The sequence below is a fragment of the Dunckerocampus dactyliophorus genome, chromosome 7 (genome assembly GCF_027744805.1).
Source record: "Dunckerocampus dactyliophorus isolate RoL2022-P2 chromosome 7, RoL_Ddac_1.1, whole genome shotgun sequence".
Classification (NCBI taxonomy): domain Eukaryota; kingdom Metazoa; phylum Chordata; class Actinopteri; order Syngnathiformes; family Syngnathidae; genus Dunckerocampus; species Dunckerocampus dactyliophorus.
Window position 1 is genome coordinate 24,161,544 of NC_072825.1, and position 27,650 is coordinate 24,189,193.

The window sequence follows — 27,650 nt, forward strand, 5'->3', positions numbered from 1 at the left end:
GGTATTTACGTATGTACATTGTACATGTATATCAGGGGTGCACGCAATCAAAATGATCTACCTCTTCCTATAAAACAAATAGCATATATAAACGCTAACCAGTAAACTTTGCAACAGCTTTACCACTGAGTTTATCTGTAATTGGAATAATAAAGATGAAAGTTGCATTATCCGTGTGTGGCTGCTGACATTTGTTCTCCACTTTTTGTATGCCTCCGCTGCGGTACTAGAGCGAATCCGGAGAGGGCTTAATGTCAGCTGACTGATATGACATCTACGAAGTGATGGTTATGAAGTAGGTGACACATGACCAACACTACTGTTGTGGTTGTTGTAATATTGTTTTCACGTTTAAAAAAACAAACAAATTTCCATGATGTGGCGGCTCTGGTTGAGTCGTGGCGCCCCGCCACAATCCATTACATGTAGCGGAAACCCCGCTCATTGATGTAGACATTTGTTCCTTTGAGCTTGCTTCTCTGCCTCAGCAGTGCCACCTTGTTTTTTTGTTGGGGAACCTAATGATGATGTGGTGTTGGTATTCCTATCACCTGTCTTTTTGTCCTGCTATCCTCTGGCATAAAGCTTGCTTTTAATGTGAAGCCCAGTCACAATCACATTGTTCATGCGTGCACACTATTTCGTAATCATTAATCTTACACATCATTTGGGATATAATGTGATCCTTTTCACCATTTTGCTTCTTTAAGCATCCACTTTTTCTTTCAGTCCAACCACAGTGTCTTCCAGCCCGTCGTCAATTTGTTGACAAAGTGATGCAGTATCATTATTCACTTCCTTATTGTGTTTTGTTAAATATTCATGTCATTGCACTGTTTATTTCTTATTTTGTCTAACCTGTCGCCGACCTGTCTCCCATGTCATTCAGTATCATCATTACTTCTTTGTGACTATCTGCTTCCTGGCTCTCTTCCATGTCCTCCTCATTTTCATTTGCTGCAACCGAAGCCTTTTTTCTGCCCATTTCGTTGGTGGCCAAAGTTGTCTCTGCAAATTTTTTATCTTCAGCAGTAGTATCAAGAGGTAGAACGCTGCATGTGTGAAAGGGGATAGTAGAAAACAGGAAGTTAAACACTAGAGACTCACCTTTGCCATCCTGTTGTGTTGAAAGCAATTGTTGTGGTTCTATTATACACTCCTGATCAACTGGACACAAAATGAATTTCAGAAACCAGCAAGATTTCATAAATACTCCTAATCAATATTTTAAGACCAGTTGAAAAGTTGTAAGAATTTACATTATGTACGGTTGGATCTTAAGGAGGTTCTAAATTGGCTTGGGAATGCTTGATGCCAGTCTTTCCAGGAGGCTAGTGGGAATGTTACTCCAGGTGGTGAAGGGCATCCACTGTCTGGAACTGAAGTCCATTTTTGTAAACTTCTCTTACCATCCATCCCGAAATGTTCCCAATTTGATTTACACCAGGGGAACAGGATGGTCCAAAAGAATGAGGTTATTCCTCTGGAAAAAGTCCTTTATCAGGCGGGAATTGTGAACTGCAGCGTTGTCCTGTTGGAAAAACCCAGTCATTACCACACAGACTAAGTCTGTCCGTCATGACAAACAGTGGTGAACCTTCCCCGGAGTGGCTGGCCAACCAATATTACCCCAAGAGTACAGTGACAACTCATCCAAGAGGTCACAAAAGACAACACAACAACATCCAAAGAACTGCAGTCCTTACTTGCCTCAGTTAAGGTCAGTGTTCATGACTCCACCATTCTGCATGGCAGAGATGAAAACCACCGCTGAACAAAAAGAACATTAAGGCTCGTCTCAATTTTGCCAGAAAACATGCAGAAAAAGTTTAACCTTTTGGAAGGTGTGTGTCCCATTACATCTGGAGTAAAAGTAACGCCGCATTTCAGAAAAAGAACGTCATACCAACAGTAAAATATGGTGGTGGTAGTGTGATGGCGGGGGCTGTTTTGCTGCTTCAGGACCTGGAAGACTTGCTGTGATAAATGGAACCATGAATTCTGCTGTCTACCAAAAAATATTGAAGGAGAATGTCGGGGCATCTGTTCATGACCTCAATCTGAAACCAACTTGGGTTCTGCAGCAGGACAATGATCCAAAACACACCAGCAAGTCCACCTCTGAATGGCTGAAGAAAAACAAAATGTAGACTTTGGAGTGGCCTAGTCAAAGTCCTGACCTGAATCCTATTGAGATGCTGTGGCATGACCTTAAAAAGGCGCTTCCTGCTGGAAAACCCTCCAATGTGGCTGAATGACAACAATTCTGTGAAGATGAGCGGGCCAACTTTCCTCCACAGCGCTGTAAGAGACTCATTGCAAGTTATTACAAACGCTTGATTGCAGTTGTTGCTGCTCAGCGTGGCCCAACCACTTATTAGGTCTAGGGTAGGGGTGTCCAAAGTGTGGCCCTGTTTTTATTGGCCCCACGGCACATTCTGAAAATAACATTTAACAAGAAAACTTTGTTAGAAATCCCAATAATTGAAAAATTTGCAGTAATTTTACAAGAAAATATTAAGAGAAAATATTTTTACGAGGATAACTGTGTAAAATTATGTCATTTTGGTGGCATAAAGTTGAAATATTAAGGAAAACATGTTTTTTTAAAGGTCGTAATGTTATGAGAAATAAATGTAAGTTGTCATTAGGTTGGGGAAAAAGTTATAATATTATGGGAATAAAGTGAAAATATTATGGGAATAAACTCATAATATTACGAGAAGTAAATGTACAAAGACTATTTTAAAAGAAAGTTGAAATATCTGGAAAATTAAAAACGCTTTTTCACCAGTAGCACAAAGCTGAGATGCATTTTTTTCTTGAAATATGTATAACTTTATAGCATATCTACATTTGTTGCTTTTCAAAACAGCAAATTGGCCCTCGCATCCTTTCATTTTTAAGTATGTGGCCCTTGGTGCAAAAAGTTTGGACACCCCTGGTCTGGGGACAATCACTGTTTCACACAGGGCCATGTAGGTTTGGACTTTTTTCTCCATTAATAATAAAAAGTTTAATTAAAAATTACTTTTTGCGTTTAGTCGTGTTGTCACTGATGTTGTTTGATGATCTGGAAAAATTTAAGTGTGACAAACGTGCAAAAAAATAAGCAATCGAGAAGGGGGTAAACACTTTTTCACACCACTGTACGTTCTCTTGAAAAAGTAAGTCAATTTTTGTCTAAATGAAGGTGATTTTATGGTTCCCTTTTTTGTATCATATAGCCAATAGTAAATTTAAAAAGTGTACACTTCATGTGCCATACCAACTGAAATCTTCATGCTTTGTCATACAGAATAGCTTTTATTTTGTCTGAGCTTCACAAGTTAAAACAAAAGCATCAGATCCGCAGATGGTGGTAGTACATGAAGTAATATGGCAGTTGGTCCTGTGTGATGTTGTCTCTAAATCAGTTTTCATAAACTACTACATATTTTCTCGTGAATCCTATTGTCCATATATGTAATTGTCATTGTATGTCATTCCTTAAATGGGATAAAGTGGCTTTCTAGCAACTGGAAGATTGCTGGTTGGATTCTCAGTTCTTGCAGATGCTTTTATTGTCGAAGTGACCTTGGGTGAGATATTTGGTGCCTAATTGCTTCTCATCACTTGGGTAGAATCTTAGAATCTTTTAAGTACTGTGAAGGTGGAACCGGCGCCAAGCCTGTTAAATATATGCTGTACTCATTTGATGCTTATTATTGTAATAACAATTGTGATAACCTGGCGCCAGTCAAATCTTTCATTTGCTGCTTTTTTTTTGTACCAGACGGCATTTAGAGCTAATTGCCGATGATTTAGGTCTTGAATGCAACTGGGTATTATAGTGCCATAGAACATTCTGTAACTAAAGCGTCAGGATGCTGAAAGTAAGTGATTTTATCCTTCCACATCTCAGTAAATTGACACTGCACAGTGTGAGCATGCCTTTTTTATGTCCATTGTAGATGCAAATGGAATGGGGGGGGGGAACAAGATACGACCAAGACTATGAAAATAAGCAGTGTAAATAAGTAAAATGAAGGTAGCATCTGGCCATTTCACCCAATAACAGTAAAAGTGGTGATGATGTTGTGTTTTTATAACGAAGACAGTTCAACGCACCCAGGAAGCATTTTAATTGAGAAGTACGGTGTTGCTGCAGAAGTGGGGCTGTTGGAAGGAAAATTGCACGTCTTGTCAAATGCGAAGGGCGTATCACTGCTCAACCTAAATGCAGTAATCATACGCTTAATACAACACTGCATTGTTATATCAAATCAGTGCAAATGTTTCCCACTTATAACATCATCCTTGTGTGTCTGTGAATAGTCTACAGTGACTTCCTCTCTCATTATTTGTCACAGAATGTATATTTGTACAGTCAACAGATGACATTTTTCCTTGGAGTTGATGCTTCAGGAGATGTGATGCTCCATCCTGTTTTTAATGCCCTTAACAAGGTTTGTTGTGCAGCTGTAATTATCGCAAAGCTGCCTCTTTTAAAGCCATATTACTTTGCCTGTCACGATAATGGATATATCGATTTATCCAACGATTTAAAAAAAAACGGTCGATAACTATGAGCCCTCGATAAATTGACATTGACGTGTATGGTCGTCTGCTCCATCTGTTAGTCTCTCTGTGGTACACAGGCTGGATGACAGGAGGGTTCACTCTGCATGTGTCTGTGTTCATTGGGTTCATATGAAATGAACACAGAAGAGAGCGAGCATCTTCTCAGCTAGCCTAAAGCCTCTTTGTCCCAATAGTGGAGACGGGGACTACGTACACAGAGTGCGAGCAGTTAGCTAGCAGACGCGATTATGAATGAAGGCACAAAAGTAATCGTTTCTAAACCGGATGCCACAGTTCCAGTGTGGATGTGAAAGCAAAGCCTTCTTCCTGACAGTCAACGCTTAATGAGACGTTTGATCTGCCTAGTAAATATTAAATGAAACATTGCAAAATGGTGAGCGTTCAGAGTGTCCCTCGCTACAGTGCAAAAGAAATGCAACCTTTCAATACGGTTGAAAAACCAACATTTGAAAAGCAAACAGCAGGAATCGCCTGGGAGATATCAGCAACATTGCATTTTAGCTCACTGTCTTTGCTTTTTTTAATCCACCTATTGCGTTGCTGTGTTTAGTTCTTTTGACGCCATGAGTAGGATTGATATGTGACGTTGAGTGTTCAAGTAGGCGGCTTCTGTGCCTCAGGTACACGATACTTGAATGCCATCTCGTGGCGCAAATGTGACATGACAAAATGATAATTGAATAATGATAAACCGATTGATAATATGTTTTTTTAAAAAAAAAGTTCAAAATTATCAATTATCGTCGATAAATTTTAGCACAGTTATCGGCCTTCATACTACTGTAGTACATCAGAAGAGATTAAAGCAATATTGTGGGGTAATTTGATTTAGAAATAACATCGAAATCATGTTGATGCTACGCTGGGTTATATGGTGGAGAATCATTGCCATGGCGACCATGCATATTGTACTTTAGTGGTCTCTTATTGGTGGACCAGCCAGGACACCTTTTGTGATGTAGCATTGGCCCTAAAATGTGCTTTTCAGAATTGTTTGCAGTACTTTATTTTTTGGGGATTTTTAAGTAATGTCAAAGTTAATGCGTTAGTAACATTAACGGACATTCCTTTAATGCCACATTTGTTTTGACGCACGTTCTCGCATCCTGCTTGACTGTCGGCCCACACCGTAGTTTGAGGAAATGCAGCAGTGTGGCAGTTGATGTGGAGCCACAAGCGGGAACAAATATCGATCAGAAATGGAGAAAGAACAGGGTATTTTGAATGGTACATTGAGCTTCAAAGCCCTAGATACTGGCTCTCTTGACAAGACTAAAGTTATTTGTATTTATTGTCTCTGTGAGTTGAGTTGATACGGCCTGCGTCGACTGTGAAATGCCAGATAGAGGAGAGAAGTTACTGCTGCACTGCAGGTAGTTTTTTATTATCATTTATACAGTGGTACCTTGGTATATGAGTGTCCCAACTAACAAGTGTTTTTTTAGTTGCGAGCTGAATTTTTGCTTTGAACTGCAAGCTAACATTTGTGTTACAAGCTGCTAATTACCAGCAGGCATAGAGCAGGACAGCTATTTGTGGGGCTTGTGTCAGTGTGACAGGCAGAAGTGAGCAGGCACACACAGCACTTAATGAAATGGTAGTAACAGCTCTCGAGGGAATTTATTAGCGTTATTATTATTATTTATTAGCGATTAATTAGCGTTTGTGCTTGAACTGCTGTGTTTGTCAAAAATGACGTTGAAAGATGTCGCATGTTGAAAGACCCACGGTGTCACACTTCCATGTCGTTGAAGTGGCCAGACGTGAGTGATGTACAGTTTACACTACCAGTGTCGACTTGTTGTGTATTGTTTGTTTCTTATACATTGAGGTCCATTTTGTGTTGATCTGTTAAAACATTTAATGTTTAATAAACAAAAATTAGCATGACACAATGTTATTATTCAGTCTCATCTCGATAGGTGTATTAAAAACTTTAAAATGCTTTCAAATGTAAACTTATTATTGACTATAAAACTTCTTTCTATCCGTGATTAATTTCAATTAATTACAAGGTGAATAGGTGAAATGTGATTAATCAAAGTTATTTAATCGATTGACAGCCCTAGTTTTTTTATGTTTGCATGACAAAATCTGCCACATGTTAATATGAGTAATAATTCAATTCAGTTTCATGATACGTTGTATTGCAGCTCACACAGCCATCCATTTTTACCGCTTATCTCCTGAGCTGGAGCCAATTACAGCTGACTTGAGTGAGAGGCACGGTACACCCTGGACTGGTTCCCAGTCGGACACATACAGTAATATGCATTCACACTCACATTCAACCCTACCGTATGAGCAATTTAGAGTCTCCAGCAATGTTTCCTCAAATTTTTCAAGTGTCTGAGCATACACACAAGCATTTCTTGGACCTCTGTGAGCGCCATCAGACGTCTACGCTGTAGTATCACACCTGTCTAAACCTGAGAACTTGAGGTAGTCCAACTTCCATTCTGTGGTATTTTGTATATGAGTGGGTTCAAAAGGTCAGCAAGGCATATTTTACAATGAAGCTTTCTTTATTGTCAAGCTCAGACAAAACAAGCTGTGGAAATATTGCATACAGTTAACGATCTGAATCTTGCAGGAAACACCTTGTTTATCATTTCATTTTCCATTTCTTTTCTTTCCTTTCTCTTTTGCAGCAGCCTGTTCTGGCACTGTTTCAATGTACTTGAAAGTGGTGCCACATTTACTGTATATATTTACTTTTCTCGAAATAAAAAATTAAAATAAAAATAAATCTCAACCACAAGAATCAACCAATTCTGGTCCCTTCGGCATCACTTGGGCGAACTCGCTGTAATGCTTCGTGTATCCGGTAAGTCTGGCCATGAAAATAAAAGCATGCCATTAGCACATGCATGGTTAAGCCACACATTCAGTCCACACATTTCACTCAGAAATCTGGCTTGCTACTTTGGCTTTGTTTTAGCCATGTTTTTCAGAGCAGCCCTTTCAACTCTTGTTCTTCTGTTTCCACATACTCTGAAGGCCAGTCCACCTTAAAAGACTTTTTTTTTTTTTTTTTTTAGCTTGGTGTATGGATGCTAGGTTTGTTTCGCCATAATACGGGTTAGCAAGCAGCATTTAGCTCTCTTAACTCTGCTGGATCAGTAGCTATACGCTAACCTGCGAAACAGCGGCATGCACTATGTAACGTGCTGTTAATGAATTGATTGGCTGCGTAAATAAATGTGTACCAATAGGATCTTATCAGCATCAGTGTTCATCATTGTGTTGCTACCGCTTGTTGTCGCCTGTCACTCATGGAGTCCCATCGCAAAATGGTACAGAATAAGTCGTTATGAGTTTATTTTATTTACAGTTTAGGTTTGATTTTATTTTGTGCGCTGCAAGGATTTGATATGCGCTGAGAACACAAGATCAGTGTGCGATTGCACACATGCGCAACTTAGCGGGAACATTGGTCACAAGTTAAACTAACATATTTTTGGACACTTTGAAAAAACTTGACCTTCCATCTGTCTCCCAGGTGTGGTATCTTTCCGGCTGGGTGTGCTACCTTCAGCTAGAGCGGGCCAAGGAGCAGGAAGAAAGAGAGGGACGCGCAGTGAGCCAGGAAGAAGAAGAGGAGAGGACGGCGCTGAAAGAGGCGGCCAGATTGCACCTGACTAATGCTAAGAAGGTAATGCACAAATTATGCCCATTTGCTGCCATACAGGATGTATTGTCCTGCAGCCATGAATTACAGCAAAACTTGTGACATTTTAATGAAATTACCTTCTTTTGTAAAGTAGTTAAAACAGTGGCGTAGGGTGGGTTGCCAAGGAAATGTGGTCCTCGGATTACGTAGGAGTTACGCTCGTAGACTGTGATGTAATTCGGGTTTTGATGTTAGTTGAATCTATACTTAAATTGAACCTAAATTAGCTCCCAAGTCACTCACACTGTACACAGAACACATTAAGGGCATAAAATGCAGTAATAGAATGAATTAAAACGGTAATATAAAGAGAACAACTTATCCATGTGGTTTATTGGGAAGGAGATGTGTAACAGGCAGGAAAAGCTGCAGGAGAATCTGCAGAAGGTGCTGAGGTAGAGGGTACAGGATCACTTCCTGAATCAACGTAAGGCTCATTGGGATAGTGTTGACTGTGGTCTTCCAGCCAGACCACAAGAAACCTTTCTATCTCAATAAGACCACTATGTTGATTAGTTATCACTGTTGCTTTCATAGGAGCAGATCCTTTTACATTGTCAAGGATGCGATTTTTACCCTCAATGATGGATATCACAGTTGAACGGCTAAGACCAAAAGCGCAGCCGATTATTGTTGGGCGTTTCTCCTCTCTGAGAACTTCTGATGATGTTTATTTTGTTTTTCTCACACTTACACCAGAAGAGCTTGTCTACCGCTGGGTAGTGAAGTGCAAAAACTTCATTCATAAGCGACATCATTCGCTCTGTGTCGCTGTGACATCTGCTGCAAGCTTTGCCAAAACACACTTTCTGACCCTGTAGGACCACCGTATTTCTCATGAGTGTAAATTAGCTATTTGGCATGTTTTGGCATTTGTTTATCACATGGCACATCACTGCCCAATGTACATGAAAATGCAATGTAGATGTCAGCCTGAGATGGAGGAAAATTACCAGGATTTGGAACTAAGAGACTTCTCCTCAACTTCTCCTACTTGGATACCATACAGACCCACATATAAGACGACCCTGAATATGAAGGGACGACGACTCTTTTTTTAAGACCTTTTTTAAAGACAAAACCAAACACCTACTAATCTGACCTGCACTACTGATGAAAATGTTAAGACTAGTTGAAAAATTGCAAGAATTTACATTTTGTACTGTTAGATCTTGTGGAGGTTCCAAGTAGAGATTCAAAATACAAAAAGGAGAAATGGGAGTGAGACAAAAAAGATTTTGAGTAAGCAACCATTAATCTGAAAGAGACATTTCATCAGCTGTTCAAAAGTTGAAAACCATAGCTTAAAAAAACCCAAACAGAACCCTTCTAAAATAGAAATAAAATGTTCAGAAAAGGATTCTGTAATGAGTAGCTGTGCCATTCTTTTTCATCACCTTACAAATTTGCATGATTGATGGCCAGTGTTTGCAGGAAACTTTAAATGACTGTCTTGCCACCTCATCCAACATGCAACTGCATCCAACCTCAGTAGCAGTGGCACCCTGCGAAAGGCCTTGCTTATGCAGCTCAACAATCCGACCGTGTTCAGGGAGAAGGCTTTTTTGCCTTTGCCATCAAGTACATTGTACATTGTACAAGTACATTGAATTCACATTTATGTCAAGATTTTGGCATTTAAAGTTAAACCTTTGATCAGCTGATGGACAGCCTGTTTCACTTTAATGCCTGTTTGCAATAAATTGCTTAGTCAATTTTTTTTTGTTTCTATTTCTTTTTTTTGCACTTTGAAGCTCTACTTAGAACCTCCTTACGATCCAACAGTGCAAAATGGAAATTCCTGCAATTTTTCAACTGGTCTTAAAATTTTGATTAGGAATATGTACAGTGGTGTGAAAAAGTGTTTGCCCCGGGGAAAGGTTATAAATCCATTTCTAAAGCTTTGGGACTCCAGCAAACCACAGTGAGAGCCATTATCCACAAATGACGAAAACATGGAACAGTGGTGAACTTTTCCGGGTGTGGCCGGCCAACCAAAACTACCCCAAGAGCATAGTGACAACTCATCCAAGAGGTCACAGACTACCCCACAACAACATCCAAAGAAGTGCAGGCCTCACTTGCCTCAGCTAAGGTCAGTGTTCATGACTCCACCATAAGAAAGACACTGGGCAAAAACTCCAAAGAGTTCCAAGACAAACCACTGCTGAACAAAAAGAACATTAAGGCATGACTCAATTTTGCCAGAAAACATCTTAATAATCTTCAAGACCTTTGGGAAAATACTGGTCTGACGAGACAAAAGTTGAACTTTTTGGAAGGTGGTTATCCCATTACATCTGGCATAAAAGTAATGCCGCATTTCAGGAAAAGAACACCATACCAACAGTAAAATATGGTGGTGGTAGTGTGATGTCTGGGACTGTTTCAGGACCTGGAAGACTTCCTGTGATAAATGGAACCATGAATTCTGCTGGCTACCAAAAAATCCTGAAGGAGAATGTCCGGCCAACTGTTGGTGTCCTCAAGCTGAAACCAACTTGGGTTCTGCAGCGGGACAATGATCCAAAACACACCAGCAAGTCCACCTCTGAATGGCTGAAGAAAAACAAAATGAAGACTTTGGAGTGGCCTAGTCAAAGTCCTGACCTAAATCCTATTGAGATGCTGTGGCATGACCTTAAAAAGGAGGTTCATGCTGGAAAAGCCTCCAATGTGGCTGAATTACAACAATTCTGCAAAGATGAGTGGGCCAAAATTCCTCCAAAGAGCTGTCAGGGACTCATTGCAAGTTATCGCAAATGCCTGATTGCAGTTGTTGCTGCTAAGGGTGGCCCGACCAGTTATTAGGTTTAGGGGGCAATCACATTTTCACACAGGTCCATGTAGTTTTAATTTTTTTTTCTCCCTTAATAATAAATAATAAAAAAAACTAATAATAAAGTTTAATTTAAAAACATTAAAAACTGCATTTTTTGTTCAGTTGTGTTGTATTTGACTAATATTGACATATGTTTGACGATCTGAAACATTTAAGAATGACAAACATGCCAAAAAATAAGAAATCAGGAAGGGGGCAAACACTTTTTCACACCACTTTGTCTTAGAGGCGATCATGCACTGTATGTCTTAGTTTAGTTTGATTATGCTACATTAATCAGCATTATTGTAAAAAATAGCATCATAACTCCACCCCTGCTGTTTGCTAACCTGTCCAACCTCTGAGACACTTTTGTTCCAGTGGGTTTCTTTGTCGTGGTTGCATCTTTCAAAGTGACTGGTGTATGTGAGAATGACAAGAAGAAAAGCTCTGATTTGCTGGAAGATATTAGTATACTGGAGTTATGTTAGCTGTACTCTTCCATAGTTCCACAGAGTAATATCTAACAAGTAATGCTTTATATTAGCCGTTGTACTGTAAATCACTGAGCAATCACATACTCTGCCTCCTATTTTTTTTTTCTCCCTTTCCTGTACAAATTAGTCGGGTCAGGTGGCGGCGTATTGATGTGTATCTCTGGTTAGCTGTGTAGTGACAGGCCCGTCCAACCAGCACCCCAGTTTAGGGTGAGAGGAAGGATGCAGGCGAGGTGGCTTGAGAGCCAAGATGCAGCCAAGTGTTGCAACTGGTGAGACAAATAATGGTACAAAACGTCAATAAAGAGGGAAAAACAACCTCTTGTGCCAGTAAGGGAATAAGATAAAAAGATAAGACCTTGTCTTGACTGCGGTGTCGGAGCGTAACCATTAAATCGTAAAACTCCCTCTTTGTAGAGAAGGTGAGGCAACAGGTGCAGAATAAGGTGAAATGTGAATGTAGCAAGACCTTGAAAGTGACTTTGTGTGTCTTTGTGTAACTCACCTTCCCTGCCTTATATGCAGCACAGTGTTATTTTTTTTAAGTCTGACTGTGTGTGTTAATTATTAACTATGCGTCAGTTTGCTAGTCTGCTAGTTAAAATGGGCTCCTGCGTCGAACCAAGACCTCAAAGCCCAGTGGCTTGTTTTGGCACCAGTCCACTTCACTGCATACTTGATGACTTTGTTAAGTGTCTCATGTATACAGTATTTGTGTTTGCGTGTGTGTGCGTGCGTGTGTGTGTGTGTGTGTGTGTGTGTGCGCGCCTCTTCTTAGGTCCAGCTAATGTGGATAATTTATACTGGCGCTATTGCTGCCTTATCTAATTTTTCAGGAATACAGTATGACCTTAAGGCTGTCCGCACATACACGGATATTTTTAACAACTTCCTACCACCGGGGGTCAAAGAGATGTACGTCCACACACACAGCATTTTCAAAATTCAACAGCTTTGATGCACATTTTGACACAAGACTGGAATAGCGACGTCAGCTGACAAGTTACACATTCTGACACTGCTGAGTCTCGGGCATCGGGACTAACATTCCAAATCTCCCAGGATCGTTAAAAGGTTTTTTATTTCGATTCCCAGTTTTGATGCCCACTTTGTCGACCAACGAAGAAGGAGTGGCTAAAAAGTTTGGCTTAACTTCATAAAAAAGAGTGGTCGGCTCAGTGCAACATTTGCAACATAATGATATCATGCAAAGGAGGGTGCACAATCAACATGAATAATGGTCACACATTTATGGTGTAGCAATAAGAGAGTGTACCTCGTCTTTCATGCGCTATGTCGGACTTGCTCTAAGCAATCAGTATCAGGGAAGTCAAATAATAAATGACGTCTGTCTCATGCCAATGTAATCCAGGGTTTCAGGATGCTTGCTGATGTGGAAGTTCGGCGTAAATAAAGGATGGAGGCTTCGGCTAGGGAAATAAATTTTTGGCACAGTCCGTTAGCAACAGTCAAGGGACCCTCTCAACTCACACAACACACTTCCGGCCTTCAAAATAAGAGCACTATCCTGTGTACTTATGTTAACAAAAGAAGGGTGTCGTAAAAGAGCTTACACCAACATTGAGGCAGCAAACAAAGAATACTACTTTTTAAAAGTAAACATCTTTTGTGAATATTTTCATGCATCTTGTGATGCTTCTCCTTTTCGTCATTACATAATGACTGCAGCCTTTAGCCAGGAGGTTGTGTTATCTGATGGTTACCAACACTCAGTGGGTGTTTCGACCCTAAACCATAACATCCTCCTGCTGGCGGTGGTGGCCAGCCACTGCTCACTCCTTCATGGCTGCCAGCATGCCTCCTCCCACCTGGTCCATAACCAGGCTCTCTGCCCGCTCTCCCAATCTTTGTACTGCCTTTTTCCTTTCACTTCCTGTAAGTCCCACAGTTGTCAGTAACTTCCAAGCCTCTGCACCCCACCTCAATCCGGTACAACCACGTTTGCCATCTTTTGTCCCTGCTGTCATGCACCAGATCTCTGTAGCGCTCACACTTCCTCTCAAACACCTCTTCACACCCCTCCTTCCAGGGCACAGTGAGCTCGACAAGGATGATCTTCCTTCCTTAAATCGGGAACAGAACTGCGTCAGGACCTAAGGTTATGTGGACGGCATCTGTGAACCCCACGCTTGGGCTGACTGCAGGAGACTTTCCCTGGTGTTGTTGGGTCTAGTCAGCTTTGTGCCCTCCTTGACAAATGTAATGGCAGGTGGCGGTCTGCCCGAGGGTTGGTTTTTCTGGGTTCTTGCCTGCTCTAGGATGTCAGCTAACACGGCTAGCACTTTATTGTGGCGCCACCTGTATCTGCCTTGGGACACAGCATAATTACAACCTGACAGGATGTGTGCCATGGTCCCATTTTTCCCATAGAGCCTGCACACTGGGGAAACTCGTCCTCCAGTAAAAAGAAACTTTATAACATTTATATTCAAGTTGAATGGTTTCATATTTATGTAGTAGTTGAAAATAGCCCAGTAAAAAATTCACAGTAAAGCTAATAAAAAGTTCATATCATTAAAAAATTCATTGAGAAGTTCAAACATGTCATCCAAAAATAACTCTGGTTAGCACCCTCATTTAAACCATGCAAACTTTTATGACCCCACCTTTTAAAAGCATCTGTTTCAAGATTTGTTAGGAACCAGAATCAAAATGAGGAATCTGAGTCGGAACCAGAGTCGTTCCAATTTAAACGATGCCCATCCCTAGCTGTATGTCAATAAAGTTACATATTAGACGTGCATTGATGCACACAGTCCCCAAGGAGCACGGGATACAAGATTAATTTTTTATTTTTTTAATTACTCATAGTATATAAGCCACATATGTTGCTCAAAATAGCAAATCTTTTATTTAAATAAATGTTAAAATAAAATCAATTTTTTTTTAAATAATGAACTATTTTTGTGGCCCCTGGCAGTCGTGGGACCTGGGAATTGTCCTTTCGCCCCGATACGGTGCGCCTGGCCAATAACACTCAGCATAAATTAATATAAACATTTACAGTTAATCTATATGATTGGTGTCGGCCAATCTCACTCATGGATGATCGATATTGAAAGCTGCATCTTAAAACCCCGAGTAACCCCTAAATAATAAGTTAGTGTAGTGGTGTTACTACTGAGATGGAAAGATTGCCAGTGCTTTGGCTTTGTTTCATTTAATTCTTGTATTACTGTATTTTGTGTTTTTCATGTGGTCTGTGTACAGTGTGAGTGACTTAGGAGTTAATTTAAAGTCACCAAAACCTGACTTACATCACAGTCTAGGAACGGAACTCATACGTAACCCGAGGAACGCCTGTAAACTGTCAAATTTACCGATACAGACAATGTGTTATGTTACATGTTAACATTCTTTACAGCCGTACAAGTGTAAACATAAGTTAACCCCTGTTAAAACAATAAAACATGCACATGTCGTTTTTTAACATTCATATGTTAACATGCACATGTAGTTTTTTAACATACAAAAATAAATTAACCACTGTACAACACAAAACAGTAAAATTAAAGTAAAATTCTCTAACTTTTATAACACAATTGCTTTGAATGCAAGTATGCTTACTTCTCATACAGTATAATCTCTCTTCTTCTTCTCATGTTCTTCTTTTCGTGCTGCATAAAACACACACAAGCACAACATGCCCTGAGCTAATCACTTGAACTGAGATCTTGTGAGGTCTTGAGAAATGCTCTGATCTTTTTTCAACCTGCAGGATTTTGTGCAACATTAAAGGAATATTTTTCCCCCAAATTATAGCCAAATTAGAAATTATATCACTATTCGGGTGTTTGGATTTTGATGCACCGCCCTACCATTATATCTTGTATTACACACATTTTTAGCTGGGATTCTGTCAAAGGAGATGGGTGCAGAGGACAAGAAGGGGGGGGGAATAAGCGACAGGCGAGCGAGCAGGAGTGAGAGAATGAAATAGGAGGCGAGAAAAGAAACAGATTGAATGTGGGGTGGATGTGCCTGTGTGTGTGTGTGTGTGTGTGTGTGTGTGTGTGTGTGTGTGTGTGTGTGTGTGTGTGTGTGTGTATGCTTGTGTGGGTGGAGAGGGGTTGGGGGTGTAGACGGTGAATAGTGGCGAGCATAAAATCAATAGTAAACCCGACGTGAAATGGAATTTGAGGCTCAGTCAGATAGGGTTAAGATTCAGGAAGGATCTGTGGTGTATTCGTAGAGGACAATGTTATAGATGAATATATACTTTTGTGTGCGCGTGTGTGTGTGCGCGCACAGTATGCACAGGGGCATGTGGGGCAAATGGAGGTCAAAAGCTTTACTATTTGATGTGGCTGAAAGGGGATCTCAGCAGCTTGGTTTGTGGGAAGGGTTGGACTAAGGTGTGTGCATGTCATAAAACTTTAATGTCTTGCTCCACCATAGATGTGACTGGAGGACTGTGACAGATGATAGTGTGTGTGTGTGTGTGTGTGTGCGTGTGCGTGCGTGTGTGTGTGTGTGTGTGTGTGTTAATCTCAGCCAGGGTCACAGCCATGCCAATAAAGATGTTTTGTCTCAAAAGAAAAGGTAGAGAGGTACTTGCAATATGCAGGAAAAAGTTAAGGGTAATGCAATATTTTGCCAAAGTGCTGTGAGCGTGTGTTTGTGTGTGTAGGAATGTGAGAAGGATCTATCTCCTTGACAGGAAGGTCATTTGGTGAGAGTGCACCAGTGAAAGCAAGCCAAAGTATATGAGGAGGCAAAGCCTGCAGAGGGAAGGCATTAAGAAATGAAATGAAAGCGGCGCAATGAAAGACTAACTTAAGTACAGATGTGAAGAGAACAAGGCAAAAAAAAGGCATACATTTCGGTGCTTTCACCACGCCATTAACACTTACTGTATATTGCAATATAGTGTCCTCCATTTGTACAGTAGGTGTACATGATTCAATACTGTATGTCCCAAGGTGACTCCGTTGTGTACCGCAAGTGTTAAATAAATTCAATTTCTGTATTAAAAGCGTTCAAACTCATTCATTTGTAATTTTTCCGCCGTCAAGGCTGCCACCTTTTAGTAACTGGATGTAACAAGTAGTCTCACTGCAAAAAACTTTTCTTTTGAACTTTTGTAAACTGGAGGCCATCACAAAACTCTCTGATTCAGCAGCCTCCTCCCCCAACCACCACTACTCTGTTGCTATTTAGCCAGCTGTATAGAAATTTTGGATATAATTGGATGATTATTGGAGAATCTGGCGACGAACTGTGCTTTGTTCACAAAGCAGCTGTCCGTAAAGTGGTGAGAGCTAACAGTGACTGTGTGGTAGGTCTTTAGCTCCCCGGACCACAAGAAAATCTTTGCAATGCTGCTTTAGTCCAGTTTAGATACATAATTTTTATATTAGAAAAACTTTATGGCTGTCATTCTCAAGAAAATGTGACACGGTACAATAACGGTAGTAAACAGCAGCTCTGGGTTACCTCCATACATGGACTTCCTGAAAATGTGACATGAAATACAGTGGAACCTCGGTTAGTGTCTGCCCAGTTCGTGTGTTTTTTGGTTACTGTCGAAATTTTACACCCAAATTTTGCCTCAGTTTGCGTACATTTTTCAGTTAGCGTACAAGACGCACGTCTTGTAATGTTATTAATACACTGCGTGAATGCAGCTGTGTTCTTCATATACTTTTAGCACAAATGGCCTTGTTAGCATTCTTAGCCTGCCTAAAAAAAATGTCAACCGGAGCCGGAAGTCAGCTTTGTCGCCCGTCTATGATGTCGGTTAGAGTCGGACCTTCTTGAACGAATTAATGACTCTTACCAAGGTTCAACTGTATTCACAAGATCTCGTGGAAATCTCGTGAAGCTATCATACATGCATAAAAATGAAACCAGGTATAACTTAACCTCAACTTTACCTCATGATATGGCACTTCCACATCATGTAGTACAACATTTTAGCCTCCATTAACCGTCGCACAAGTGTAAAAAGAAGTTCACCACGGGTAATAAATAGCAAAGCAATGCAATGTACTCAGTTGTCATTTTGAGGAGTGACACTGAGGCGAATGTGCACAGGGAGATTACTGTGTGTGCCTGGGAGGTGAGTCGCTTCACATTATAGCCTGGATTATGCTCCAATATACTACTCCAGCTCACTCCTCCTCCTGTGCTTGACGTGCACCTAGTCTTAACATTGTGGGCCGTTAAGTCCATGATTGGTCGGCATTATTTGTGGTGTGTATATGACTCGTTCAAAGGGTGTACAGCCCACCTTCAGCACACTCTTCTCAAAGTAATTGTTGTAACGCATTGATTAGTCCCAGCTCAAGTAACTCTCCCCGCCTCTCTTTGATTTACATTGTTGGCTCACGACAAAGGAAGCGAAATAGCCAATGAGTGTTGACTCACTGAGTCGACTCTTCGAAAAACATTTCGGCAGAGAATTGCATGTCACATGCTCAACACCAGCGAAGAGCTATAAAAGAATCAAGATCGTGTCTGCAGGAATGGCGTACTGACTACGCAGAAGCATAATCCAACTCGCTGTTTCGTTGTGTGCATTTTGTTCTTTTATTATAATTGTCGATTTGGGCACATTGTACTGAGCAACCAGGACATCCTATGTTGCATTCGCTTTGCAGGAGTTTTACAATTGTCACCGTATTTGTCCTCTATACTGTCACTGCTGCCCTTTTGCGGCGGCAAAAGCAAGACACACCTGGAGTTCATCGTTTATACGCTGTTGTATCTCGCGTAACGTCATGCACAACAACGGTTTCTACTCAAGGGCAGGGCGTTCGTCTTTGCACCATCGGGTGCTTGTTAAAACTGAATAATAAAGATGCCATATTTGCATAAATGTCTACATAAAACATATTTTAATTTCTTTCTTTACATATGTATAACAGGGGAAGTGTATATCACACTTCTCCCTGGCAAAGTAAATCTGTTGAGCACTTGAGGGCATTTAGATCTACTGCTTTAAAGACTGGACAGGACGGGGGGGGGGGGAAGAAAGTTTACAAAAAAGTGCTATGAAAAGGTGTTGGCCGCCTTCCTGTTTTTTTATTTTGTGTCACACTTAAATGTTTCAGATCAAACTAATTTAAATATTATTGAATGATGCAACTGAACGCAAAATTCAGTTTTTAAATGAAACTTTTTATTATTAAGGGAGAAAAAATTCCAAACCTACATGGCCCTGTGTGATCACAGCAAGTTTTCCAGGTCCTGAAGCAGCAAAACAGCCCCAGACCATCACACTACCACCGCAATATTTTTGTTGGTACGATGTTGTTTTTCTGAAATGCGGCGTTACTTTTATGCCAGATGTAATGGGACACACACCTTCCAAAAAGTTCAAATTTTGTCTCGTCAGACCACAGAGTATTTTCCCAAAGGTCTTGGGGATCATCAAGATGTTCTCTGGCAAAATTGAGACAAGCCTTAATGTTCTTTTTGTTCATCAGTGGTTTTCATCTTGGAACTCTGCCATGCAGGCCGTTTTTGCCCAGTGTCTTTCTTATGGTGGAGTCATGAACACTGACCTTAGCTGAGGCAAGTGAGGCCTGCATTTCTTTGGATGTTGTTGTACGGTCTTTTGTGACCCCTTGGATGAGTCGTTGCTGCGCTCTTGGGGTCATTTTGGTTGGCCGGCCACACCTGGGAAAGTTCACCACTGTTCCATGGTTTTGCCATTTGTGGATGATGGCTCTCACTGTAGAGTCCCAAAGCTTTAGAAACGGCTTTATGACCTTTTCCAGTTAATATCAGTTAAGTAATGTTTTAAAGGGGCGGAAATCACTTTTTCAGGGCCATGGCGGTTTGGATTTTTTTCTCTCTTAATAATAAGTTTTTTTGTGATCAGTTGTGTTGTCATTGACTAACATTTAAATGTTTTTGATGATCTGAAACATTTAAGTGTGACAAACATGCAAAAAAAAAAAAAGAAATCAGGAAGGTGGCAAACACCACGGTATATCTTGAAAGCCCTTGAAAAGTGCTTGAGTGTGACTTTGGAAAAGGTGTACCGAACATTGTATAACACTGTCAGTCTTGATTTGCGTTGAAGGACTATACATTGTTAGTGTCGATGGTTTAACTGCTGCCAAGTTCATTTACTGCATGCTTCTTCAAATCAAGTGTGATATATGTAGGCATAACTTGGTTTCAATTCACTTGGCGCATCTCTGACTCAGCAGTGGCCATTGTATGCGTTGCCTAGCAGCATATTTTCCTCCAGGCAAAAAGAAGCGTGAGTGTCAGAAAATGTAAATGAATAAAGAATAATGTTTATGGATTTTGATGACCTAAACAGTGTGCACATTTGTATTGATTTTCACTTTACCATTGAATCTGTGACACGTGTAATCCTGACAGACTGCTGTTGCATTCTGTGCCCAATCAATAGTTTAAGTTTTATTAAAGCTGAATAAAGATTGTCCTTGTTGATATATCCATCATGACCAGGCTACTCAGGTAAAATGATAAAAGGCCAGCAAAGTTTGTCTTTGTGGTCAGCATCTACAGTATTTGTTGTCACCAACTGACTGTCAAATAATGAAAGAATCAAAAGAAGTATTTAGTAAAATCTCGTTTATCGCGGTTCCAGACCCAAACGCGATAAGATAATTTTTGCAAAGTAGGATTCAATATTAATAAATGGAATATTTTCATAGTTAGAGGGTATAAGACCTGTTTATGACGTTCTAAATACAGTTTTTACCACTATTAGAGCCCTCTACACATGAAATAACACCCGTATGCCCAGGTTTACGCTCATATTAACCAATATAGTAGATATAATCAGAGAAAATAAGCCATTTAAGACATAAATAAGACTTGTGCATGTTTCAATAAATGTCTTCCGGACATGTGGACAGGAAGTGACGGCGGCGATTCAGACATAAGTTTTAGCTGAGTACAGCCACAACCATTATTATGTTATTATTGTGACTGTTTGAGATAACCAGTTATAAAATAATTTAAAAAAACTGTTGTTAGCGATCGTTTGGTGTGTGTTGCCAGTGAGACTTACTGACCAGTGTAGACTACAGTTCAATAACGTCTTGTATTGGCTTAAACTGTACAGTCGTCCCTCACTATATCGCGGTTCTTCAAAAAAAATTATGAATTAATAAATTATCGTTGTTTCGTGGGTGACTATGGCCTATTATTCGTCTAAAAATACTGAAAGACAAGTTATCTGTAGTATTCCAGTCACTAGGCCTCAGTAATGTTATGAGATGTCACACTGCATGGAGACTGGCTACTGAGCAAGCAGAGCCGGGCCGACATGCCATGGCTGAGACGAACATGTTGTGGCTGAGATCGATTGACAAAAAGGCACTCGTCTCATTCCGTGTGGAAGTGGTACGTTTTTGGCTTCTTTGTCCTTCTTCCACATTTCATTTCTTTTTACGTTTAGAATAAGTAAATTGGAGAGGCTAACTAGTGAGCTCGGTAGCTTGCTATGCTAGCGGCGACCGTCTCTTCAGTCCCTGCAGTGATCCTGTAGCCTGGGCAATGTGATGTAAACAAATAATAATAGGAGTGTAAAAGTGACTATTGAGGTGTTATTTCATGACTACAGGGCTCTAATAATGTTAAAACCCATATTTAGAAAGTCATAAACAGGTTTTCTATGCTCAAACTATGAAAATATTTGGTTTATTAATACTGAATTCTAGTTCGAAATTCACTCATCGCAGTCGGGTTTGGAACCAATTAACCGAGATAAATGAGGCACAACTGTATTTGTATTTTAGTTCATTTAGAAAAATGTTATGCTTGAAAATGATTAATTTAGGCCAATTATACATAACATTTGCTTAAATACGCATTTTTTTGGACTAATGATAGGGCGTAGTCAACCACGAAACAGCGATCATGTATTAATTAAATTTTGAAAAAACACGATGGAGCGAGGGTCGACTGAGTGTATTAAATAAAGTGCTTAAAGTTAGCATACAAAAGTGCCTAATAATTAGGGGAGGAAAACACCTTAAATACTGTAAAACCTCAGGTACCATACTTCCAGGTTAGCATGTTTTTCGGTTAACATAGAACATTTCCGCCAACATTTTGCTTTGGCTTGCGTGCATTCTCCGGTTAGCGTACAATGTGATGCACTTCTTGTGTTATTAATACACTTCCTGAGACCAGCTGTGTTCTCAGTGATTTTTTTTTTTTTTTAATCACAAAACATCCTTCCTTGTTAGCAGCCTATTAGCTCACTACAACATGGAAACAGGAACTGGAAGTCAGCGCGGTCACCCATCTATGATGCCATCAGCAGTTGACACTTTGCTAAGTAACACAGTTTGAAACCATTGAATTTAAGAAGTACAGTAAATAATATCTGAATATTTTGACTGGCATGATTCTCAGTCGACATTCTCCTGATATTTTTTTCTGTCTGATCGAGTCGTCCCTGGTTTATAGCGGTTAATTGGTTCCAGACCCGACCACGTTAAATGAATTTCCGCAATATAGGAGTCAGTGTTAATAAATGGAATATTTTCGTAGTTCGAGCATAAAAAAGCTGTACGGTTTTTAACAGTATTAGAGTCGTGTAGACATGAAATAACACTTCTATAGTCAGCTTTACTCTCCTTTTATTCTTTGTTTACATGACATTGCAACTCTTATGCTGCAAGGACTCGAGACGGCCACTAACTAGCAAGCTACCGAAGAAACTTATTTCTTCTAAACTTGTGAACTTTTAAGAACTTAAGGTGAACTTTTTTTCACTCTGACATTTCGGATGTGCCATCGCTGACTTATGCAGTGTTAAGGTAATTTAATTTAATGTAATGTAAAGAAATGTCTCAATGTTTTGTGTCATTACTGATGTAGAGTGACCACAATACTACATATCACTTGTATTTCAATATGTTTTGAGTAATAATAGATCATAGTCTAACACGATCATTTATTGATGTATTGATTTCTGAAAAAATGCGATATAGCGAGGGAGGGATAATCCAACCATGATATTGCGAGGACCGACTGTACTCCACAATGACTCGCAGAAGAAATTCCACTTCGTCGTCAGTCTAGACAAGCCCTGAACAAGCAGAAGACGATGGACTTTATGCACATCTGTTATTTCTTGTTCTATAGTTTTGGTGTGTCACATGGTTCCATCTGTACGTCTGTTTACACCGCCACAGGTTGGTGTGCCTTATGTATTAAATCGTTTTTACCCAGTGAATGCGTTCCGGTGTGGATGTGACTATTCACTGACCCGACACTATGTGGACGCAATTTTTTTTTAACACGCCAAAAAAAAGAAATCCCAAGAATCTTCCCATGTGGACAAGTGCAGTGTGTTCATTGTAATTTTTCGCTATTTTGTGTCAGTTTGTCATTGAACAAGAGGCGTAATGTTTATGCACATATTCTTTGGCCCTTTGGTTACTACACAAAACACATTTGACCAAATGAGCCACACTATCAGATCATTGGCACAGGTATTTGTTTGAGCATAGCCTTCACTCAGACAATTCTGATTGCATCATTGGGAGTGTCTTTAGTGATGGAGTTGCTCGTTAGTCGAGTGTGCTTCTGTCTGTGGCAAGAGCAAGTAGAGCAAAGTGGACCTTGAAAAAGTGATGTTTAGTTATTTTACACACACACACACACACACACACACACACACACACAAACTGCTTCTCTCGCTTTCTCTTAGCAGCTCTGTGGGCTGTGAAAGAGCATAGAGAAAATACGTTGTAAAAGAGAAATGTTTTTTTTTTTTTTGTAACAACAATGCTGATCTCAGCATCAGCGGGTGCAGAATGTGTAAAAGAATAGGTCTCGTTTGTTTAACCAGCTTAGACATCACAATGAATAATCACATCCATACAGTTTGAGTCATGGCTCAGTAGTCTCTATATCTGTACACATTGAGGTCTAAGTTTTCTATTTAATACCACACAGTACTGCACTGGATGCCCTCTATGCAGCCCGTGATATGACACACACTCACCCAAGGCTGCAAGATGCAATTATTCTCTGTATTGAGCCCTAGCTACTCTGACCACAGCCAACTTTTATTCGGAGAGGATAAACATCTCCAGGCATTTGAGAGTGACAATCAATGTGATTTTTTTTTTTTCCACCCTGGTGTGTGACTCTGTGGTGCTAAGGAGGCTGAAAAGGAGAGCGTGTGTCAGACCTTGTGGCTGGGTCATGTAACTCTCCCCTTAGGATCCGCAGCCTGCAGAGAAAGCATCCTCTTAAACACACACACACAGCCGCCATGCACATTGTTACAGACCAAATGAGTTCCCTTGAGAGAGTACGTGTCTCCTGTCGGAATGTTGCTTGGAGACCGGTCGTGAGGCAAAGCAGTCACACACACTCGTCTCTTCTGGTCCAAGTGACCCTACACTTGTATACTAGATAGACTAGACACTCAACTATGTTTCCTCTCTCAAGTTTTGTTTCTCTGCAAAAAAACAAACAAAAAGGTTGTAAATCTCTGCATCGCCTCTGCTTACTCTGCATGTGCACACTGAGAATTACAGCGCTACGCTTCCCGTCCTCAGTGGCAGGCAGGGGAAGCAGTTTTATCACCCAGCTCCCCCTTTGAGTTCAGTAATTACACACAAGCGGTGTATTTTACAGAGATAAATCTGTTTGCCGCGTAAGAACTTTTTTTTTGCTCGCCATATATCACTGAGATAGCAAATTTGATTATGCGCGCGTGTGTGTGTGTGTGTGTGTGTGTGTCGCATAGCCATATGTGCTCCATTGCAGGAAACATGCAGCAGCATTAATAGAAAGATGAATGTTCTATTCGTCCCTAGTGTTTCTGAGTGTTCTACCAAACAAGCTGGTTTGCCAAATGAAAGGGAAAAAAACTGTTTACCAGCATTTTGCGAGCCGTGACAGCCTCCCTGACAGCACGCAAGCTGCTCTTGGATAATTCAGTCGTCTTAACCGGCACTTAGAGACTTAAAACGCCCGGGCCGCACTCTTCCCTCTGCTCCGAGTGGCTCTTTGCTGACATCTTAATGTCGAACTGTTAAATTCAGTGGCCCAGTGTGACAGGATGGCAATTCACCGACACAGAACTTGATCAAGGAAGGACACGATTACATTTCAAGACTGTACCAGACAGGGTGTCACAGCTGGAGGTCACATTCAAGCAAGGCTGCACGACTATGAAAAAGACTGAACTTAAGAATTTATACAACAAGAACTTTATACAGAGTGAGCTGGAGTTCCAGCTGACTTTGGGCAGAAGTGTGATGATGAAAAAATGTATAGCTTACAAGTATACGTTACCAGTCAGAGGTTTGGAGACACGTTTTCGCTCAATAGTAGGCATGTCGTGAGATCTCGTGTGACGAGATTAAAACGTGGCGAGATTCCTCATTTGGAGAAAAGCTGTATTGTGAGAACAGGGCAGCCAGAAGCTAATCAGACTGTGAACTATGGCATCACTACTATGAATGACAATACAGTAATATGGAAGTGACGGTGCGCTAGGTGTTATTGGAGTTACACATTAAGTGCTTTAGGCAAACTTTAAACCCTGCAACCTAACCTAACCAACCTTGGTGTACCCAGTGTGGATGCTGTTTCCAATCGGAGTTAAACAATAAATAAGAAATAAAATGAACAAAAACTTGTAACGCTTGTCAGTTTTTGTTGTTGTCCAACATCATCATTACCATTTGTTCTTTGTCTTATCAAGCTTCTTTTACACAGTTACCCTGCAAAATAGCCTCATCAGAGCCTTACCAGTAAATGTGACACGTATTTGCTTGTGCCTTTTAGACAGAACCCATGATGAAGTGGGATATTGCCACAACTCTGTGCACTTTCACACAACGACACAGCATCCCGCAATCAGATCGTAGGTGCATCCTGTGACGAATACAAAATACTTGTCATACAGCAGCAATTGCTTTCAACACAACAGATCAGGAAAAGTGATGCCCCACCACTCTATGCGGTTGTATAAGGCCACAACCACTATGATCAGAAAGATTCTGACCAAGTTCAAGTCACTTTAAATGCGCGCTGTTTATATTTTCAATAACTTGTGGCATTTGAACCCTTGGAGCATTCAATATGAATAGAAACTAATAAAATCAAATCCTAGTGATACCGTCAAATGTCGTAAACTCCATTTTTGTTGTGATTTGCTTTTCGCCAAATTTTTTTCCCCAAACAAAACACCCTACGCCTTACTGGTTCACAGTTTCATTTTGATGGACTCATTTTGCATTGTGTGCTACTGCTGAATAACCTGCTGTGGAGGAAAAAATGGAAAGTTGAAAGTTGTGGCTGAATTTGGTCTTGCCAGCATTTATGGGAAGTCTGCATCAACATTAAGTTCCATTCATTTATAATTATTTTTTGCCTTGTTTTTTACATGCAAAACTATATAAAAAACTGTATAAAAGGCATTTTTGTTCATATTTTTAGATTTAACAATATCGCCCAATATCGAAAAATTGCTTCGGATTTGGTTTGTTTCAGCTTTCGTCTAACCTTTTGGAACGAATCAATGATGAAAACCGAGGGTCCACTGTATTAAAGACCGAAATGGGTCCACAAACAAAAAGCCTTGAGCTGGCACTGTATTCTGCCTCTGTTACCGCAGTGATACTATCTCTGAAGGTGAAAAATTGTCGCGTTGCCTTCATCCCCCCACATTCTGTGTCAGCCCTGTTCAAAGACGAGGGAGAACTGCTTTTCCAGGCAATGGGAAAGGAGCTACGGGTACAAAAATGAAAAAAGTCAAAGAAAACCTCAAAGACACTTTGTTCATCTCATTTTTGTTCACGTTTCTAATTCTTTTTGAGTTTTCCTGCCAAGCTGTTCTACCACTAAACCACTCAAGTTCTGAGGTTCTGCTTTATATTAAATAAATAAAACAAATATTTGGGTAGTCAACAAGACAAATCTATTTTAAAACATTTACAGAAAATGTCTACCGTGGAAAAAAAACAAATCCTTTTCCACCAATCGTTTTTTTATTATCGTCTCCAGTGAATAGGCTTCTTTTCATGTTTAATCCCGACATTCATTCTTTCTGCTTCGAATGCTCGCTTGTTTCCAAACCAGAAGCTCATCACTTGTTTTCTGTGCATGTCAGCTGCACAGCAAGCTGCACTGTGACGACCAGCCCGTGTTGGAGCACATTGAGCAGCTGCTGAGCGAGCTGGGAGGAGAGATGGAGGCGGAGGACGATGATGCGGGCGTCGACGAAGACTATGAACCTGCTAGTGATGATGAGGAGGAGGAGGAGGAGGAAGAGAAGGAGGAGACACCCATGGAACATTAGCCGCACCCCCTTCTGACCTCTTGTCTGCTGTCTTATTTCTCTTTTAAGTGCCTTTACATTGGTTACACCTGCTTGTATTCAAGCAAGTTCATTAAAAGCTGCAGTTTAGTTTAAGTCTCTCTTCTCTTAAAAAAAAAAAAAAAAGTTTTTATAAAGTTGTCAAAAACGACTATGTGCATGCAACAGTTGGCACGGCCACTTTGAAAAGAACCCCTTCATGCATGCACACCAACTAGCTTGTCCTCATGTGTCTTATCCAGAAGTGGGTTTTTTAGGGTGCGTTCACATTTGTTATGTTTGGTTTGGTTAAAATGAATTCCGCTAATAATTGAACAAGTGAGCCAAATATACTCAACAAAAATATAAACGCAGCACATTTTTCATGAGCTGAACTCCAAGATGTAAAACTTTTTCTATGAACACAAAAGGCCTAGCGCTCTCAAATATTGTTCACAAATCTGTCTAAATGTGTGTTAGTGAGCATTCATCATTCATGATTCATAATCTATCCACCTCACAGGTGTGGCACATCAAGATGCTGATGACACAGCATGATTATTTCACAGGTGTGCCTTAGGTTGCACAATGAAAGGCCACTCCATAATGTGAAGTTTAACTGTATTGGGGGGTGCTCCGGAGGGGTCCGAAAACCAGTCAGTATCTGGTGTGACCACTACTTGCCTCAAATACCGTATACATCGATCCAGAGCATCCCAAACACGCTCGCTATCTTCAAAATGCCATCAATAAAACACACACCTGTTTGTTGTCCATAACATACGTGCCCAT

At 40.4% G+C, this 27,650-nt stretch overlaps 1 protein-coding gene across 2 annotated transcripts in view; it reads left to right on the forward strand.

The window, feature by feature from the left end:
* si:dkey-12j5.1 (uncharacterized) overlaps positions 1-27,448 on the forward strand; it is a 56,300-nt gene extending 28,852 nt beyond the window's left edge. Inside the window, exons 10-11 of one of the 2 annotated variants that reach the window (XM_054782477.1) lie at positions 8,087-8,239; positions 26,673-27,445. In XM_054782477.1, coding sequence (XP_054638452.1) covers positions 8,087-8,239; positions 26,673-26,861 — 342 coding nt within the window. In that variant the 3' untranslated portion in view covers positions 26,862-27,445. Of the gene's footprint in view, positions 1-8,086; positions 8,240-26,672 lie in introns of both variants that reach the window. The other variant, XM_054782478.1, reaches the window with a different exon arrangement.
* The last annotated feature ends 202 nt before the right edge of the window (positions 27,449-27,650 follow it).